Source organism: Bubalus kerabau, chromosome 3 (genome assembly GCF_029407905.1).
Source record: "Bubalus kerabau isolate K-KA32 ecotype Philippines breed swamp buffalo chromosome 3, PCC_UOA_SB_1v2, whole genome shotgun sequence".
Classification (NCBI taxonomy): domain Eukaryota; kingdom Metazoa; phylum Chordata; class Mammalia; order Artiodactyla; family Bovidae; genus Bubalus; species Bubalus kerabau.
In genome coordinates this window covers 97,285,191-97,302,792 of record NC_073626.1, presented here as the reverse complement: position 1 = coordinate 97,302,792, position 17,602 = coordinate 97,285,191, and the positions used below count along the sequence as shown (strand labels likewise).

At 40.9% G+C, this 17,602-nt stretch overlaps 1 protein-coding gene across 9 annotated transcripts in view; it reads left to right on the top strand.

The window, feature by feature from the left end:
* Positions 1-17,602, top strand: part of FMNL2 (formin like 2) — a 333,194-nt gene that overhangs the window by 212,476 nt on the left and 103,116 nt on the right. For all 9 annotated transcript variants that reach the window (XR_008711915.1, XM_055572551.1, XM_055572544.1 and 6 more), the window contains exons 3-4: positions 9,292-9,372; positions 14,650-14,726. Coding sequence is in view for 8 of the 9 variants with exons in the window: in XM_055572551.1 (XP_055428526.1) it covers positions 9,292-9,372; positions 14,650-14,726 (158 nt within the window). In the remaining variant the exon portion in view is untranslated. The remainder of the gene's footprint in view (positions 1-9,291; positions 9,373-14,649; positions 14,727-17,602) is intronic.

The window sequence follows — 17,602 nt, the reverse complement described above, 5'->3', positions numbered from 1 at the left end:
TATCTGAATCTTGAGATACACATTTTTTTCTATAAGAAATCTGAGACTTACTCTCTTTTTTTCCCCCTGCCGTGGTCAGGATCAGAACTATTATTTATTTTTTCCCTCCTATATCTTTTATATTTGTATGATACATGGTTAGCTTAGGAGACTCTAAAATATCTTCAGTGTGTTATTCTTGTTTGGAAGGCATTATTAAGTAAGGTTTTGGGGGACTTCACTGACGGCCCAGTGGTTAAGACTTTGCCTTCCAATGCAGGTGGTGAGGGTTTGATCCCTGGTCAGAGAGCTAAGACCTCACATGCCTCGCAGCCAAAAAACATAAAGCAGAAGCCATATTGTAACAAATTCAATAAAGACTTAAAAAAAAGGTTTTAGGAATATGTGATAATGGAGGAAAAGGGTTTCATATTCCCATTTTTCAGATGAAGAAACAATAAGGTGTGTTTATACCACTTGTGTTTTTATAGGAAGAGTATCTCCAGGGATACTGCAAATTTTTCATGAAAGCATGGACTGTACCTGTAGTTTTATAATGTAAGTCTGTGTCTTTAAACCTAACTGAAAATATTCCTAAGTCTTTGGTTACCAAGGATATGCACATTCCCTTTATAGAGTGAGTAAAGAGAAAGATTCAGCTATCCAAGTTGGAAGTATAATCTAAAGCTATGATTAATGAACTTTAGTGGCAGAAGGCCTACTTGGAGAATTTAAGAAACTACAGGTTCCTTAGTACTGTGATTGGGCCAGGAGAATTTTTACGATTTAACAAGCATCCTCAGCCTCTTCAGATGCAGGTGTTTGGTTGTGTATATTTTAAGAAATTCCAGTCTAGAAGAAAGGAAAGCTGTGGCTCTTGAAGGGACAGAGCAAAGGATTTGAAGATTATCTTGAAGGTTTTCCAGTATAAATGCAGACTTCCATCGCTCTGCCCATTCTTAGATCTTCAATAACAATAACAGTGACATTTGCCCTTACTGAATACTGCTATGTGACAAGCACAGTCATGGTTCAGTCTTTGCTTAGGACAGCAGAAGATGATAAGCTTTATTAGTATGGCCTCCTTTCTTACAAATTCAATTCAAACACTTTAAATAGGAGGAAATGATGAACTATGAATAGACTTAAAGAAACCAAATTAATATTACATATTAGGGAATGAATTATAGGATATTTTGATTAGGAAAGACCTGTTGAACTAGAAGAGACTTTTCCTAGTCTAAATAAAGGAAATCATTTGGAAAAGTCTCATCAAAAGTTATTTTCAGTCTGAGAGCTGTAATGGAACACTTGGAAGGTTGTCCTCTCCTCTCAGACTAGGAAAATGATTTCATATGCAGAGCTGAAGAATGCTTCACAGCTCTCCAAGAAACTATGGCTGTGGAATGAATCTGACATGCTGATTAGTCAAGTCTAGTCTAAGGGCAGAAATGGCCAACTTTTAAAGTCAGGAATAGAGAAAAGGGAGTTATACGGTATTAACTGTATGTTCTTCTGCTATTTAGAACTCCTTGTAGGCTCCCTGTTGTCCATTCTCTATGCACACATTTGCTTATTATTTGACACCTGCCTTTGTCCTTTCCAGCGCACTGTTTAGCTCCTTTGTGCCACTGCCTTTCATAAATTGCATTACTGGAACCGAACTAAAGCCCTTGAAGTTGCTAGCACACACCCTGTGCTTCTCTGCCTTTATTTTCACGTTTCCCCATCTGGAAATTTCTGTCTCCTGCCTCTCACACTGTCCCAGGATATCTATATGCTGTGTGTCCTTCAAAACGCAATTCAAAAGCCAGTTTCTTCAGGGAAGTTCCTTTGATCGTCTCAGTTGGAAAGAGCCTTACCTTTCTTTGAACTTCCAGAGGATCACATATGGCTCTGATCATATTCTACTTTGTATTACAGAAGTGTCTGTTGTATTTCAGATGAGATTTAACACTTTAGAATCCAATTTGTTTCGTTTTGTGCTTTTTGAACGGTGTCTTGCATAATATGTTCTGGATGAATGGAAGAATGAAATGACCACAAAAATTTTTTTAAATTTTTTTATTTTTTCGCTTTTGCATCTTTAATGTTAGTGCCTGGAAAAAGGAGACCTAAATGTGATGGCAAGATTTAAGATGTTCAGAGGCCGGGACTCCTCTAGTAAAATGTTTTCATCCAGTAATAACCACAGGGATCCTTCTAAATAGTAGCCCAGCTGGCACTAGCTGCCTCTGGTAGTCGTTAGACAAAATTAGAATTCCATGTGAAAGTGCTTTCTTGGCTGTATATTGTTAAGTAGGTAGAGTCTTAAAACTTTTTGTTTTCTCTTAACCGTCCTCCTTTTTCATGCACACACTTTCTGTAGGTGGGGTAGTCATCTGGCAGCCTTTCTGAAGTTTCAGAATTTTTTTTTTCCTTTTTGGGGAAATAAGGAATGTACTTTCCCTCGGGGACTTTGATACTCTCAGCTTCTTAGGGGAATCTGGGTCTGTTCGTGTGAGCTTCTTCCCTGTGTGTGTAAGTTGTTACCCCTGTGAGGGCTGAGATGTCATGGCTTACCTTAGTCCCTCTGCTTAGACACCTGGTTTCTGGTCTTGGCACCTGCTCCCCGCACCCACGCACTAGTTCTTGGTCTCTGCTATATCGTGTAAATCACTTCTGTCTATGTACAATATTCATGCAATATGTTATTTCTGAGTTTTCTCCTCACCTACTTATGTCAGTGCTCTCCATTTTAGAGGGAAACCCTTTGAGGCCATAGGTTATTCCTGTCAGCGTAGCTCTGAAGAGCGTTGAGCACCAAGTGAAGTCCTACAAATGACTACTCACTGACAGCAGTGATGCTGTCTGTAATTAGAGCTCATTTAGAGACAACAGTTGGCTTACTCAGCCTTGGGAAAGGAAGCCCAGATACTTTCAGCTAGAAAGAAAAATCATTCACACTTGGAGAGCTTATGATGTGCCCAAAAGCAAAAAAAAAAAAAAAAAAAAAAAAAAGCGCTTTGAATTTTCACCATCTACATTTATTATAGGAGCAGAATAATGAAACATTAATAATGGCATAATGATGGTGATGTCTAATTTGTCTCTAAGGGTGTTTAAGCAGTTTGTATAGCTTTGCTTAATCCACTACTGAAATAGAGCCAGTGACCTGTGACTGTCCCAAACAGGGAGAAAACTCAACACGAAGTGTGTTCCCCACGAGCCATTCATTTCCTAGAGACTCACTATAGTTTCTTTCCGTAAACCTGAGAATATGAAGGTATAAGATAAACTTGAATGAAATTCTGTTTGATTTTGGAGTTGCTTATCCAAATAGAATTTATGGAGCGGAAATGCTTGTAACATGCTTGTTGTAAGTCCAGCCAATTAACCTCAATTAAGTAATTTCTCATATAATTATACACATGGATGGAGAGGATGCAAGGGATCAGAAATATACTAGGTGAGTGGAATGTCCAATTCCAAACCTTAATGCAGAAAGGTTTTCAATGACAAACTTTATTAGATTTAGGTGGGGAGAGGGCAGCATGGAGGGAGGCCCCGGAGAAACAGTTTAGCTGGTTAGAAAGAATCCAAGGCTGCCCGTCTGTGTCTAATAGAGAAGGCCATGTTGTAGTATAGCAGATGAGTTCCATGCACCGTGACTTAGCTAATGAATCTAGCACATCTCTCTCACAGCCCCTTCATTTAAGTTCTTTAAAGAATGACCTGATTTTATTTTTCTTTTTTTTTTCTAATTGGAATATACATGCTCAGTTACTCAGTTATGTCTGAATCTTTGCGGCCCCGTGTAGTCCACTAGGCTCCTCTGTCCACGGGATTATCCCAGCAAGGATATTGGAGTGGGTTGCCATTTCCTCCTCCAGGGGATCTTCCTCACCCAGGGATCAAACCTGTGTCTCCTGTGTTGGCAGACGGATTCTTTACTACTGAGCCACCAGAGAAGCCCTGATTGGAGTATAGTTGGTTTACAATGTTGTGTTAGTTTCTGCTGTAGAGCAAAGTGAATCAGTTATATACACATACACATATCCACTCCTTTTTGGATCCTTTTCCCTTAGAGGTCATTACATGAACGACCTGGTTTTCTAATTTGGTTTGCCGGAGACTTGAACCATGGTCATTAATGGAATCCAGTCAATGCTTTGTTTTTTTCCTTATCTGCAGGGCTGGCCTGTGTGTAGTTAGTGATTTTGCTGGGGGCCAGTGGGGAGAGGGGACACTGGTGTAAGCCTTAGTGGACTGAGTTAATGAGAAATGTGTAATTATGGAAGTCACTAGGCAGTTTCAGAGCCATGAGAGATACAGCACAAGCTTATCTGCAGAAGTCCTTTAGCTATGACCTGAGTGTGGCTGACATATCTAACATGGAACCTACGGGGTGTGTGCCCCATACAGAGTGTGTTCAGTCTCTTTGTGTACTTTTAAACTTCAAAAACTGTAATTTATGCAAGAAGTGACTTATATATGGCATCTAAAAGAAGTTTAATTCTTTGAACATTATTAAGGACTGAGTGCCAAGTATTTATCTATATAGGAGAAGGCGATGGCACCCCACTCCAGTACTCTTGCCTGGAAAATCCCATGGAGGATGGAGGAGCCTGGTAGGCTGCAGTCCATGGGGTCACGAAGAGTCGGACACGACTGAGCGCCTTCACTTTCACTTTTCACTTTCATGCATTGGAGAAGGAAATGGCAACCCACTCCAGTGTTCTTGCCTGGAGAATCCCAGGGACGGGGGAGCCTGGTGGGCTGCCGTCTACGGGGTCACACAGAGTCGGACATGACTGAAGTGACTTAGTAGCAGCAGCAGCAGCAGAACTCAAAGTAGAGCATGTTTTTTGTTTTTTAAAAACTTATTCTATCAAAAGCAAGATGGGCATACTTATTACAGTGTAGTGAAAAGAACAAGGACCAGAGTCAGAAAACCTGAGTTTGAATCCTTGACCTGGGTGTGTGGGTGTGTGTGATTTAAGGCAAATAATTTACTTTCTGAGCTTTGGTTTCCTCATCTGTAAAATGGACTTAATATCTACTTGGCAGGTAGGGAGGCTTGAGAAGTTAAGAGGTCTAAAGAATATGGTAAACTGTGACGTGTTGTTAAAAGATAAGTTGATTATCTTTGAGAAACAGAAAGTGCTGCTCCAGAGGAAAGAGTAATTGTGCTCCTGGACTTGTATAAATGAAGTTGCTTTTAGCAATGGGAAGACATTTTCTGGTTGTTACCAGAGAAATTGAATTCCTAACACTCTAATTTATTAAAATATTTGTGAAAGGTTCAGCCGCTTCGTGAAGATTCTAAGGGCTGTTCTCCCCTCTCTTTCCTCCCATGGTTCTTTCAATGCAGTTTGTCAGCAATAATGTCCTGAATAGTAAGAAGTGGATCTGGGCTCGGTTCTTTGAGTGTTTATGGAGAATAATTAAAATCCTCAGAGTCATTGTTATTTCCCATCTAGAAATATCTCAAGAATAAAGTTCAGTCATGCAAGGAAATAAATGGCAGGAGGTCAGAGTGGTAGTGATGCTGCTTGATTAGAGATTTTGAAAGGAATTTGTATTTTTAAAGCTCTTTCAGATGGCGTATTCATTCCTATTGACGAATCACCAAATTTTTATCCCTAAGAACAATATTTCTATATAATGTAATGTATAATATTTCTATAAGTTAGGGGCTTAATCTAATTAAGCTGCATTTATCAATGATGTTGAACAAGCAGGTAACTAGTTATTGAAAATAATATATGGAATATGAAGGAGTCTCAGAAGTGTGGATGATAGAAAACTGCAGTCATACCAATTTTGAGTTTCAATGCAAAATCTAAAATTCTAGTACTTGCAGAAAAAAAAATTCATTTAAATAAGCATGGTGCCAATAATCCACCCAAAGTTCTTCAAAATAAATATGTTTTGGCTTGGTACTGAAATTCTCCAATATATTCCCCCAAATGTTTCTGTTGTCCAAATGGCCATGTTGAAGACAGATAGACAGAAAAGGCCTGGTGCACCAGGTGCTGGATTTATAACTCAAACAGTAGCTCCTTTTGAGGTTAGACAAACAACTCCAACTTGTAGGAAAATAGTTGGGCTTTGTATTTTTCCTCTATAAAAATTTCACTTGAATCCCTGGAGGTAGGCAGAATCGCATAGTTTTTTGAGAAGTCACCATGATGTAGACCCTCTGTGTTTTATTTTTAATTTTTAAAAATTTTAATGACATTTTGAAACTTATCTACAGTCATCATCTTTTTGTTTATTTATTTCTTGGTTGCGTAAGCAGGTGGGATCTTAGTTCGCCCACTGCATTGAAAGCAGACTCTCAACCACTGGGCCACCAGGGAAGTCCCCTGACTGTATTTTAAAGCATCAATTTTCTTCATTTTATGTTTCTTAGAAATAATATTAGTAAGTTACTCGGACAAGTGAAGGAAAAATGCCTAAAACAAAGTAACAGATCCTAAGCACATTTGAAAAAGTATGTTTGTTAAATTTAGACCCTGTTCATAATTTCAAAGGATTAATTATAAGGAAACCAATCAAGTCAACAGGACCAGCAAATGTGTCTATTTGCAAAAGCCCCTCTGGGTGACAAGACTACAGTCTTAAGTAAGAAACAGAAAACTACCCTAAGAAAGAAAGTGGGATTTTACTAACTGAGTGAATGGCAATATATTATATATGCTAGTCAGCCAAATTATTTTAAAAGAATAAATATGGCTCTTGTGGTGTGAAGACATTGTCTACAAGAAGAAATATTAGAAATCTCTCAGTAACTGTCCACAGATTTAAAATTTTAGGTCCTCAAGCAAATGCTACATTAGCCAGAGTTAAAATTCACCGAGTTTCATGTGTTAGGAACTTTATAGAGAGAGGTAGGTAGTATTGGCTATAGTAGAATAGAATACAATATGAGTTGTTGCTGGTCACAGGATGTCTAAAAATTTGGGTAATTGGATTGTATTATTAAAAAGTATTGTTTCATTTATATCCAGGTGTATCCCTGGCATCAGCTGCTGTCATACACAAGGTTGGAAATAATAACTGGTTTCTAGATCACTTATCGGTTCATTTTGGAAATGGGGTGCTTTTTTGATTATTTTAGCCCTCAGCTGGGCTATTGCTAAAATCCTGTGACAGGTGGATCCTAACTGATTCCTTAGTGGGTAGTGTTTAAAAAAAAAAAAAATTAGGATTTGATACATAGACACAGTGGCACCCAAGATGTCACATATGTGTGAATCATTATTTAGAAGTTGCTTGTGGGATTGAAAATTTGGGGGGATAATTAGAAATGATAAGCTGACCTTTTTTTAAAAAAACAGTTCTGTGGAGAGCGAGTTTGTATACTACGAAATTTGCCATGATCATTTTTAAGTAAAGGGGAAGGATTAATAGGTGTCTCACTATAAGCCACTTTCTTTTATTTTAAAGTAATATTAAAAAGTAATAAAATATATTTTTTCACAAGTAAAATGATCTTTTGATAATAATAAGATTTAGCCATTTAAATTGAGCATTTCTAAACCTGTAAGCAAAGAAGCCTTGAGTGGACCAGGAAGAATGTTGGGTTCCCTGTGTTGAAGAAATACAAATTTATATGGGATAAACAAACACTTATCATGCTGGCCAATTGTCAGCATTGTGAAACACTGAATTCCATTTTGGTGTAAACAATAATCAAGCTAAAAATAATTCCTAGGAAAACATCTTTTGAGTTGTGTGTAGAAAACAACTTGATAAGAATTGTCCTGATTTCATGATGAATCTTTGTTTTTTCCCTTTTGGAGCTGATTTGTATAACCTTTTTTCTGCGTGTCAAATACAGCATGTACACAGGAAAAGTTGTGAAATTTAAGAATAGCGTAATAAGTAAGATAAAATTATCACAGTGTAACTACTGGTAGGCCAAAAAGAACATTGCCAGCCTCTCAGAATCAGTCTGTATTCCCCTTCCCCATCTTGGTCCTTGACTATTATTATTTTTATGCAAATCACTCAGCTGTGTGTGTGTATGTACGTGAGAGTAAACCACCCATGTGTGTGTCCCTAACCGTTAGTATTGAATTTTGCCTCTTGTTAAAGAAATCATGTATTCTCTTTCATCTCAACATCAGGTTTATAGTGCTTTGCTGTGCTAAGTTGCTTCAGTCATGTCTGATTCTTTGCAATCCTATGGACCACAGCCCACCAGGCTCCTCTGTCCATGGGATTCACCAGGCAAGAATAATGGAGTGAGTTGCCATGCCCTCCTCCAGGGGATTTTCCCAACTCAGGGACTGAACCTGCAACTCTTAAGTCTCCTGCATTGGCAGGCCAGTTCTTTACCACTGGCGCCACTTGGGAAGCCCCCACAGGTTTCTAAGACCCATCCAAATAGCACCATGCAATACAGTGTGTTCTTTTTCATCAGAATGTAGTATATCATGATATGCCTGTGATATAGTACTTAACCATTTTATAGTGTGGGCCTTTGGATTTGTCTAGTTTACTACTACTACTTTTGCTTTGGACATTATGGCCTATAAAATCTAATACACATGGACATGAGTTTCTCAAAGTGTGGTCTTTCCATCCTCAGCATCGGCATGAAACATGTTAGAAATGCAGAGTCTCAGGCCTCAGCCCAGATCTGCATTCAAATATCACCTTGAGATACATGTGTGTTATATATATATATATTATATGCTGTTTCAGTGATTGTGTCTTTAGTCACAATATTTTGGGGTTTTCTGGTTTGGAAACTGCCTTAGGAATCCTTTAATGGTCACACACATGCACACAAATATGCACATACTCCCTGCAATCTCTGAGCAGTAGCCTCATTGCTCATTTTTGAAACAATGTAATCTAGTTTGAGTCAAATTTTGGGTGTTTCCAAAGATAAAATAAAAATTCAAAAGAAAAAAATCTGCTAACAAGAGCTTCAAAGAATATGCAACAGATGGAAGACCTGCTGAAAGAGGACCCTGCACACAGAGTAGGCAGATGATTTCCAGAAAGGGAGCTGCCCCATGGGGAAAGCAGGTCAGACTCTCAAGTTGAGCAGACATGGGTTTGAATCCACTGGTGTCCCTGACTCGCTGCTTCATCTTAGGGAAGGACTGAGTTCCTTTAAGTTTCAGTTTCTTCCTTGGCAAAGAGGGGATAAGAACATCCACTCTGAAGATTCAAAACCAGTGACTCTCTGCAGCAACACAGTCACGCTGCGGGTGCGTTTGGCTTTGGATCAGCGGCATCAATCTGTGTGAATATGACTTTCATGCCTTCAGAGCTTTCATGCTTTTCACTTTACTTTCATGCTTCCTGCAGGAACGATTCCAGGTGAAGAACCCTCCCCATACTTATATTCAAAAGCTAAAAGGCTATCTGGATCCAGCAGTAACCAGGAAGGTAAGATGGATTTGTTTCCACTGCGTGTTGTCGCTTCCTGGATTGTCACTGGCAGGGACAATCCTCGTGCCCTGGAGGAGACCTTCCTTCCTCTCTGTTATAAACTCTGCTGGTGCCTCCGGGGAAACAATCCTGGAGTTGTTGGAGCCTGACAACATGAAAAGACAAAGAAAAAAGTCATCCTCTCTTGAGAATGTGTTTAAAAGTTCTTTCCTGAGATGGGAGTCATGTACCTCTGATGGTTATTGACTAGCTGCCATTTATAATTATACTGGGTGGTTAGTTCAGCTCAGAGGTGTTCAGGCCCCCAGAAAAACAAGGCCTCACAAAGAGAATACTTGTCTTCCATGCCTTGGTGCATTTCCAGAGACCTTGAAAAATCACTGGGGTTTTGTCATCCCAGCTGTGTGCTCACATCCTGTGTTGATGCTCTTCGCAGCTTCTCCCCGAGCCGTACCCCAGGCCCCGAGAAGGTAAGGAGAGAATAGCTGATTCCGTTCTCAGCAGACTCTCTCCTCTTACAAACAAGCTCTGCTTTGTGCAGCCACACAATTGGTTTAAACTGATGCCTCGTGGTAAAGCATGTAGCCTGGCACAGCCCGGTGGGCCTGGATCAGCCCTGGGATGTCTCAGGGCAGAGCTGCCCTTGCTCACGATGGGTGAAGGGCTCGTCACCAGACAGCACTTGTTTTTCGGTTGACCTGCCACAACTCCTGCTTTCAGGGCTGCCCTGACAATATCTTGAGCTGAATTCCCTCTGTTGTTTCAGCACGTGACTCAGGAGCAGAAAGGCACACTTTTCCTAGTTAGCTGCTGTTTCCTGGTCTCTTGGCTTGGAGATACATTTTTTAATTTTGTTTCCTGCTTCCATTCTAAGCACTGCCCTCACTCTGCCAAAAGAAATCAAGCAAAGGAGAACAACTACTATTTCCTTTGGGATGTTTCCTGGCCCTTTGTCCTGTGGTTGCTATATAGTCAAGCAGAAGTAAAGTCCAAGAGTGATGAGGCAAATGGCCTGTGGACTTCTGCTGTCACCTAGAAGCCATGTATGACGTAGCCTCCTCTTCTAAGAATGTACCTGTCAAAGGATCCTAATACCCTCCTCCTAAATATGGTACACATGTTTCTTTTTAACACAGAACTTCTGTCAGGTCCCCTTAATGAGACAGCTGCTTAATTCTTTTTTATTTTATTATAACTTATTTATTGTTAATTGGAGGATAATTGCCTTACAATATTGTGTTGGTTTCTGCTGTACATCACCATGACTCAGCCATAGGTATACATATGTCCCCTCCCTCTTGAACTTTCCTCCCACCTCCCACCCCATCCCTCCAGCTTATCACAGAGCACCAGGTTTGAGCTCCCTGTATCATACATCAAATTCCCACTGGCTGCCTATTTTAACTGGCTGCCTATTTTACATATGGTAATGTGTATGTTTCCATGCTACTCGCTCAATTCGTCCCACCTTCTCCTTACCCACTGTGCGACAGCTGCATAATTCTCAATTTTTTTCTTGTCCCCCTCCCCAAGGATATAGCAGCCTTCGATTTCATCAGATTAGAGGAAATTAAAGGAAGGTGTACCCATATGCATAAAACAGAACCCAGAAAAAAAATTATTTCTTTTGCACAAGGGCAGCAATATTCTATATAAGAAATATTTTCAGAAATCCTCTAGCTTGTAAACCTTCTGGCTAGGTGGCTTAGATCCCAGCATTGAGCACTCTCACCCTGAGCTCTGTGTGTGTGTGTTTAGTCATTCAGTCATGTCTGACTCTTTGTGACTCCATGGACTGTAGTCCGCCAGGTCCCTCTGTCCATGGGATTCTCCAGGAAGAGTACCAGAGTGGGTAGCCGTTCTCTTTTCCAGGGGATCTTCCCGACCCATGGTTGGAACTCAGGTCTCCCACATTGCAGGCAGATTCTTTACCATCTGAGCCACCAGGGAAGCCCCAAGCTAGATGTGGCAGAATCTGGTACTGTATTGAGAGGTCCCCTCACCCAGAGTATCTCCCATCCCCGGACAGTCATCTCAATATTTGTCAAATTCTTTAAAAAGCAAGATATGAAAACTCCTAGAACGCACTTAAGACTCCAGCCCCGAGCCCCCTGGGGAGGAAGATGGTTGGAGGGAGGAGGCAGGATCTTCTGGCCCAGTTCCAGTTCTCCCTTGGAAAAGGAGAAAGAATAAGGCAAGAATGCAAAATGAAAAGCAACAACAAATCAGCTGCATGGAAAGTGTTTTGCTTCCTTGCAAATAACTTCATAAAGAGACCCCAGACAAAGGATGTTTCTTTGGACTGACCTTCATTCCTGACATCTCTGCCCTGGCCTTATGTGTTCATCTGAATGGTTGTATTTGGCCTGAGCCTCATCTTTCAAGATCAGTCATTCAGCTCTCAGGAAAAAAACAAAAAAACAAAAACTTAAAATGGACATTGGCTCAACCATCCTCGCTTTAGTAAGAGTTCTGTCAGATGCTGGCAGTAGGAAATGATCTGTTCCACTCAACATAATTGTCATGCTTAAAGCCTGGAGAAAAGGAGATTTTGCCTGGAGTAAGGCATGGCTTGCAGTTGAAATGAGTTTACAATTCTCAGTTGCATTATGGGGTAAAAGATTTGCAATCAGGCTTCCCATTTTAGCCAGACAGTCTAAACCGAGCAGTCTCCCCTTAACTGCATCTGGAGTCCTCAAGTACTTCATTCATTAATCTTTTGTTCTCATTGAATTGAAGATTCTTAATTTGCTGTCTTCTTAAAAAAAAAAATTCTTAAGCATATTCTATTTCTTCTAAGTAGTTTTAAATGAAACCCTGTAGGGCAGGGAAAGAAGAGCCTAAATTAGATATCTCTCCAAACCAGCCTCCTTATTTAATATACCAGGCGGTGCTCAGTCTGCACTTTACAGGGGTGTGCTCATGTCTGGCGTGGAGAAAGGCAATGGGCCATGAAGAGAGAAGTCTGGTTCTCTGTGGGTGCCGCAGATGGAAAAGGAAACCTATTATACGGGTCTCCAGGGTTTAGCTGTCTCCGTGGGCTCCTCCCTGGGCCTGCCTTTTACAGAGAGGGCTGGGGGAGGCTGAACTCTGCTAATAAATGGTACCCAACTCTTTTTTTGTTGTTGTTGATTCCCACAGGCAAACAGTTTCCCTTTGAAGTTTTTTAAAGCATCCTGGGTACATTGTACAGATGCAGAGTGTTGGCAGTCATTATGTGTTAGGGAAGTATATGCCAAGGTTTCTCTTTGGTGCAGAGTCCAGCTGAAATTCAAACAGTTCCCCCAGAGAACAGAACACGCGGTGAAGTCAGTTTAGTTGTGTCTCAGTTAATCCTGCAGTTGCAAAAGTGTAGCGCCGTCCATAGTAAATGCCTGATAAATATTACCTGCTATTGTTGTCATACCTGTATATCTCAGTATTTTGAGCTACGTTGTTTTGATATGTGTCTCTTAGTCCTTCAGTGGATCCTCCTTTGTACTCAGTTAGATCCTTGGTGGTATCCCGGTTGTCCTTGTCACCCTGTATGAGGGATGACCTTCCCTGAGGAAGCATAAGGCTGAGTTAGGGAACCGGCACAGGTTGCGGGGGATGAACTATGAGTTGTTTCCGAGAGGCACATGTGCAGACAGCCCAAGGCTTGTGGCTCAGCCATGGGACTGGCCCCTCTGGAGCAGCCAGCACACCTGGAAGTGGTTTCCTCAGCTGTGTGACCACAGGCCGGTCCTCGTTTGCTGGAAAGCTCTCCAAGAAGCACTGGGCTTAGATGTCCCTCCAAACTACAGATGACTCTGTTTTGTCTTAAGCCATTCTTGACAAATTGGGGGTGGCTCTGGTTTTTCATGGCATCAGGGATGCTTTTATTTCACATCTCCTGGATGCTGCACACCTGAGAAGGTCTTCAGGGTGCTTCAGGAATGGCAGTCGGGGGAAAACTTTTGAAAGTCTTTGGAGAGGCAGCTGGGGAGAAGCACAAGGACCTTCAGAAGAGGAGGCAAGGGTGGCCGGAGCCCATCTGTGTTGAGCAGGAGTCCAGTCTGCCCTGGGGCACCAAGGCTGTCCTGTGGCGGGGTACTCCCCTCCCCACATCCTGGATTCCTCCGTTCTAACCTTCCTCCTGTCCTTTGTCCTTGGGATACCTTTGTCTTTGGAGCTGGATGACCCTGTTCCTTCTGCAGTCACGGCAGCAGAGAAGGAGCCCCTGAGGACACATGGAATTTTGACATTCATCAGGTAGAAGGGAAGTGTCTGGAGGGACCTTCCACATGAAGTAATGCAGAAAGGAATAAACATAGCAGGTCTGAGATCGCCACCTCGGAAAGGCATGCTTGCAAGGTTGGCTCTCGTTTGGCAACCGGACACTTGAATTTTGGGAGAGTTCCAAGCATTCTCTGTTGATAATGACTCACTGTGCCTGAACTCTTGATGCCAACCACATGGTTTATGTAGAGTGCCTGTTTTCCTTCTGGAAGTCTGCACTTTTGGTATGTGCTCGGCAGAGAGTGTTTAAGTGATGAACCCCCAATAGAAATCCCAGGTACTAAGTGTCTGGGCTTCACTGGAGGCTCAGTGGTAAAGAATCTGCCTGCCAATGCTGGAGATGTGAGTTCAGTCCCTGGGTTGGGAAGATCCCCTGGAGAAGGAAATGGCAACCCACTCCAATATTCTTGTCTGGGAAATCCCTTGGACAGAGCAGCCTGACAGGCTACAGTCCACAGGGTTGCAAAGAGTCAACATAACTGTGTGACTAAATAACAACGCTAAGTTTCCAATGAGCTTCCCTGGTTGAAAGCATTTCACAAATATTGTCATTTGTCACTCGTCTCGGGAGAGACTTGGAAGCATGTATCTGGTTTCCTCTGGACTTCACCCTATGCACCTTTTCCTTTAGTGGATTATACTTTGTAACTTTTTGCTGTAATAAATCCTAGCTGTAAGGATAACTATATGTTGGGACCTGTGAGCCCTACTGAATCATTGAAACGAATGATTTTAGGGTCCCCAACACATAGGTATTGTATTGTATTGTGGGGTAGGGAAAAAAATAAGCTACTTAGAGACAGTTATTACATGAAATAAGTCGTTTTCCCTAGTCCTTGTGCATACGCTGTTAACAATGAGAAAAATTTGTGTGCTTTGCAAAAAAGAAATATGAGAGAAGCCCACTTTAGGAGCAGAGATGTTTCTGTATTCTGTTAAACTTATTACAAGTAAGCTACAGTTATAACACTTGCTAAAGTATCTTTTGTGAGAATATGTGTTCTTGAATTATAGAAATTCAGACGGCGTGTTCAAGAATCCACACAAGTGCTAAGAGAACTGGAAATTTCTTTAAGAACCAACCATATTGGGTAAGTGTTCCCACTGAACATTTTAGCTCTAAAGCTTTTGGACACTTAAGAGAATGACTGAATCATATCCAAAGAACTAAGCTTCCTTACTGTTCATTATAAGTTTTGACTGAGGTTTAGACGGGTGGAACCTTTTAGTTCTTAAATTGCTCACTGTAAAAGAATTAGTAGAGGCAGGACAGACAGTCCTTGATTTGGGATGTTTATGAGAATGGTAAAATTCTTTGCTTGCATTCAGTGATGGTGTATGTAGAGTGATTCCCTGGAAAGATAGGAACCCCCAACAAGTAATGTAGACTGAGAGCCTGGGAGATCTTGAAGCCTTCCCTGGAGTTCTTTGAGTTGGTTACTTGAAGCTGCCTCGTACTTTTCTCAGTTCTCTGGCCAAAACAGGGCAGAGTCACTTGACATACCTCCTTGTGGTACTACTTACTTTGTTCTGAGTCTCTTCTTCCTTCATCCCCAAATTTCAGGACCATGAAGTGTAAATCCATACCATGAAAGCAAAGTTTGGGGAATCTGCACTAACCATTTCAAAGAGTTTTTCATGCAACAGCATGGTTGCTTTGCCTCCAGCAAGTACAGCTTCATTACACACTCCCTTTCTCCAGAATTGTATGGCAGAGTTATACAGTACTTTCAGATAACGTGTTTTGTCTCTAAGGCAGATGATATCAGTATTTTCTTTTATAGCTTCTGTTCTTTCCAAAGTATCTGTTTAACACCTGGTAATTATTTAACCCCTCTGGATTTTGAGTCTTTGAGACTTATAAGGAAAAAACTATAGACTTCAGATCTTTTAGAATTTTCCCCTGTGATAGGTCTACTGGAAATGAAGTTTTACATGTATGTTACATTTTTGTTTTTCAGACTCTTCTGTAAAATAATTACCCAAATAACAGTTTACTTCGTCTTCTGACTATGTTTGGTATAACCCATCCAAATGGTTATTTTCCACAGTTATTTCAGCATAAGTTTTTTTTTTTTAAGTCAAAGAAATGTAAGGTTAATTTTTAGCTTTAGAACCTGGGTGAGAATATTCATTTCCTTAAGGGTAATTTCACATGCTTGGCACCTAGAGAGTGAAATATGTGGAAAATGAACTGATTCTAACCTAAGGTTGACAATCACCTTTGTCTCAGAAAGTGTGCTATAGAACAGTGGATCAGAGTGGCGTGAAAACAGAACTGGAAGAGAAATTTAGGATTGCTTAAACTGATTGCTCGTTTCACAGATTAAAAGAATTAAGGGCCAGAGAAGGTAAGAGACTTCCCCAAAGTCGATGGCTGCAAAGCCAGATGCTTTGTTCAGAATGCTGTCCTTTTGTTTATCTGGCCTCATCTGGCAGTTCTTTCCCTGAAAGGAAATAAGATAATCAGGGCTCTGGGATCAAAGCGATGGAGCTTGTCTGTTGGGAGTGAAAGTGGTGGTGACTTAATATAATATAGTTGGGCATCCAGAGCTTAGGAAATTCAAATACTTTGCAATATTCAGGGATCCGGAACTAGATTCCACTTGGTAAGGCCAACCCTTTACTGTTGGCACTTCTTCTTGACTGAAAATGGTGGGTTGATCTGCAGCCAGGATTTCTACAAATTGTCGAAAAGCATTTGTTCAAGCATTGATGAAATAATGTGAAATTGACCATCAAATACCAAGGCAAGGTGATCATTTCCAATATAAAGTTGGCAGAGTAGAAGCACTCTGGTTGGGTAGAAGCCAGTACAAATCTGCAAGCAATTGGCGTGGTTTGTTGTTTAGCATACTATAGGCACATTGAAAGAGTTTTACATTTTTCTTTCATCTTCATCAGCTGAAGTTTTCCCTTGTCTACTACCTATGTGACGCGCTTGGAAAATTTTGGCATTAGCAGCACAAAAATTCATTAAAGTGCATTGTCTGACATACCCTTATATGGAATGAAACCACACACTAGGATTTTGACCTGATTTGCTTGTCCTGAAAACCCAAACCTGAAATGGACTCTTCTTTATGAAGCTAACTGGGTTGACCACTTTTGATGGGGAAAAAGTTTGGAAGAATTAGGAGTGTGAATATAATCAATGAGTACAATGAGAAATTCTGGAAATGCAAGGTGCTGTAGAGGGAATCCTTAGATTTTTTATTGTACTCTTTGAGATACCATATTAGAAAGATAATTGGGTGCTTATTTGCTTTAGGGAAAGGGAGATCTTGACCTATTTTTGCCATGCCCCCTTATCAGTTCTTTGACTTAAATAAATTATTATACATAAACTCTCTGTATTTATCATGTGACCTAAGTTAACTTCTCATCTATAAAATAAGAATAATAATACTTATAGGAATGTTGTAAGGATTAAATGGGGCTTCCCAGGTGGCGCTAGTGGTAAAGAACTTGCCTGCCAATGCAGGAGATGTAAGAGACACAGGTTCCATCCCTGGGTCAGGAAGATCCCCTGGAGGAGGGCATGGCAACCCACTCCAGTATTCTTGCCTGGAGAAGGCCATGGACAGAGGAGCCTGGTGGCCTATGGTCCATACAGTCGCAAAGAGTTGGACACTAATGGAGCGACCTACCACACATGCAAGGACTAAAGATAACTTATGAAAGACCTGATATAGGGTTTAATACAAAGTAATTACTCTCAAGGCTTCTCTGGTGGCTCAGTGGTAAAGAATCCGCCCGTAATGCAGGAGACATGAGTTTGTCCCCTGGGTTGGGAAGATCTCCTGGAGAAAGACGCACTCAAGGATTCTTGCATGGAAAAATTCCATGGACAGAGGGGCCTGGCAGGTTACAGTTCATGGGGTATCAAAGAGTTGGACATGACTTAGTGACTAAACAACAACAATTACTCTCAATATATGATAACAGTTATTTTTTATGCTTGTTG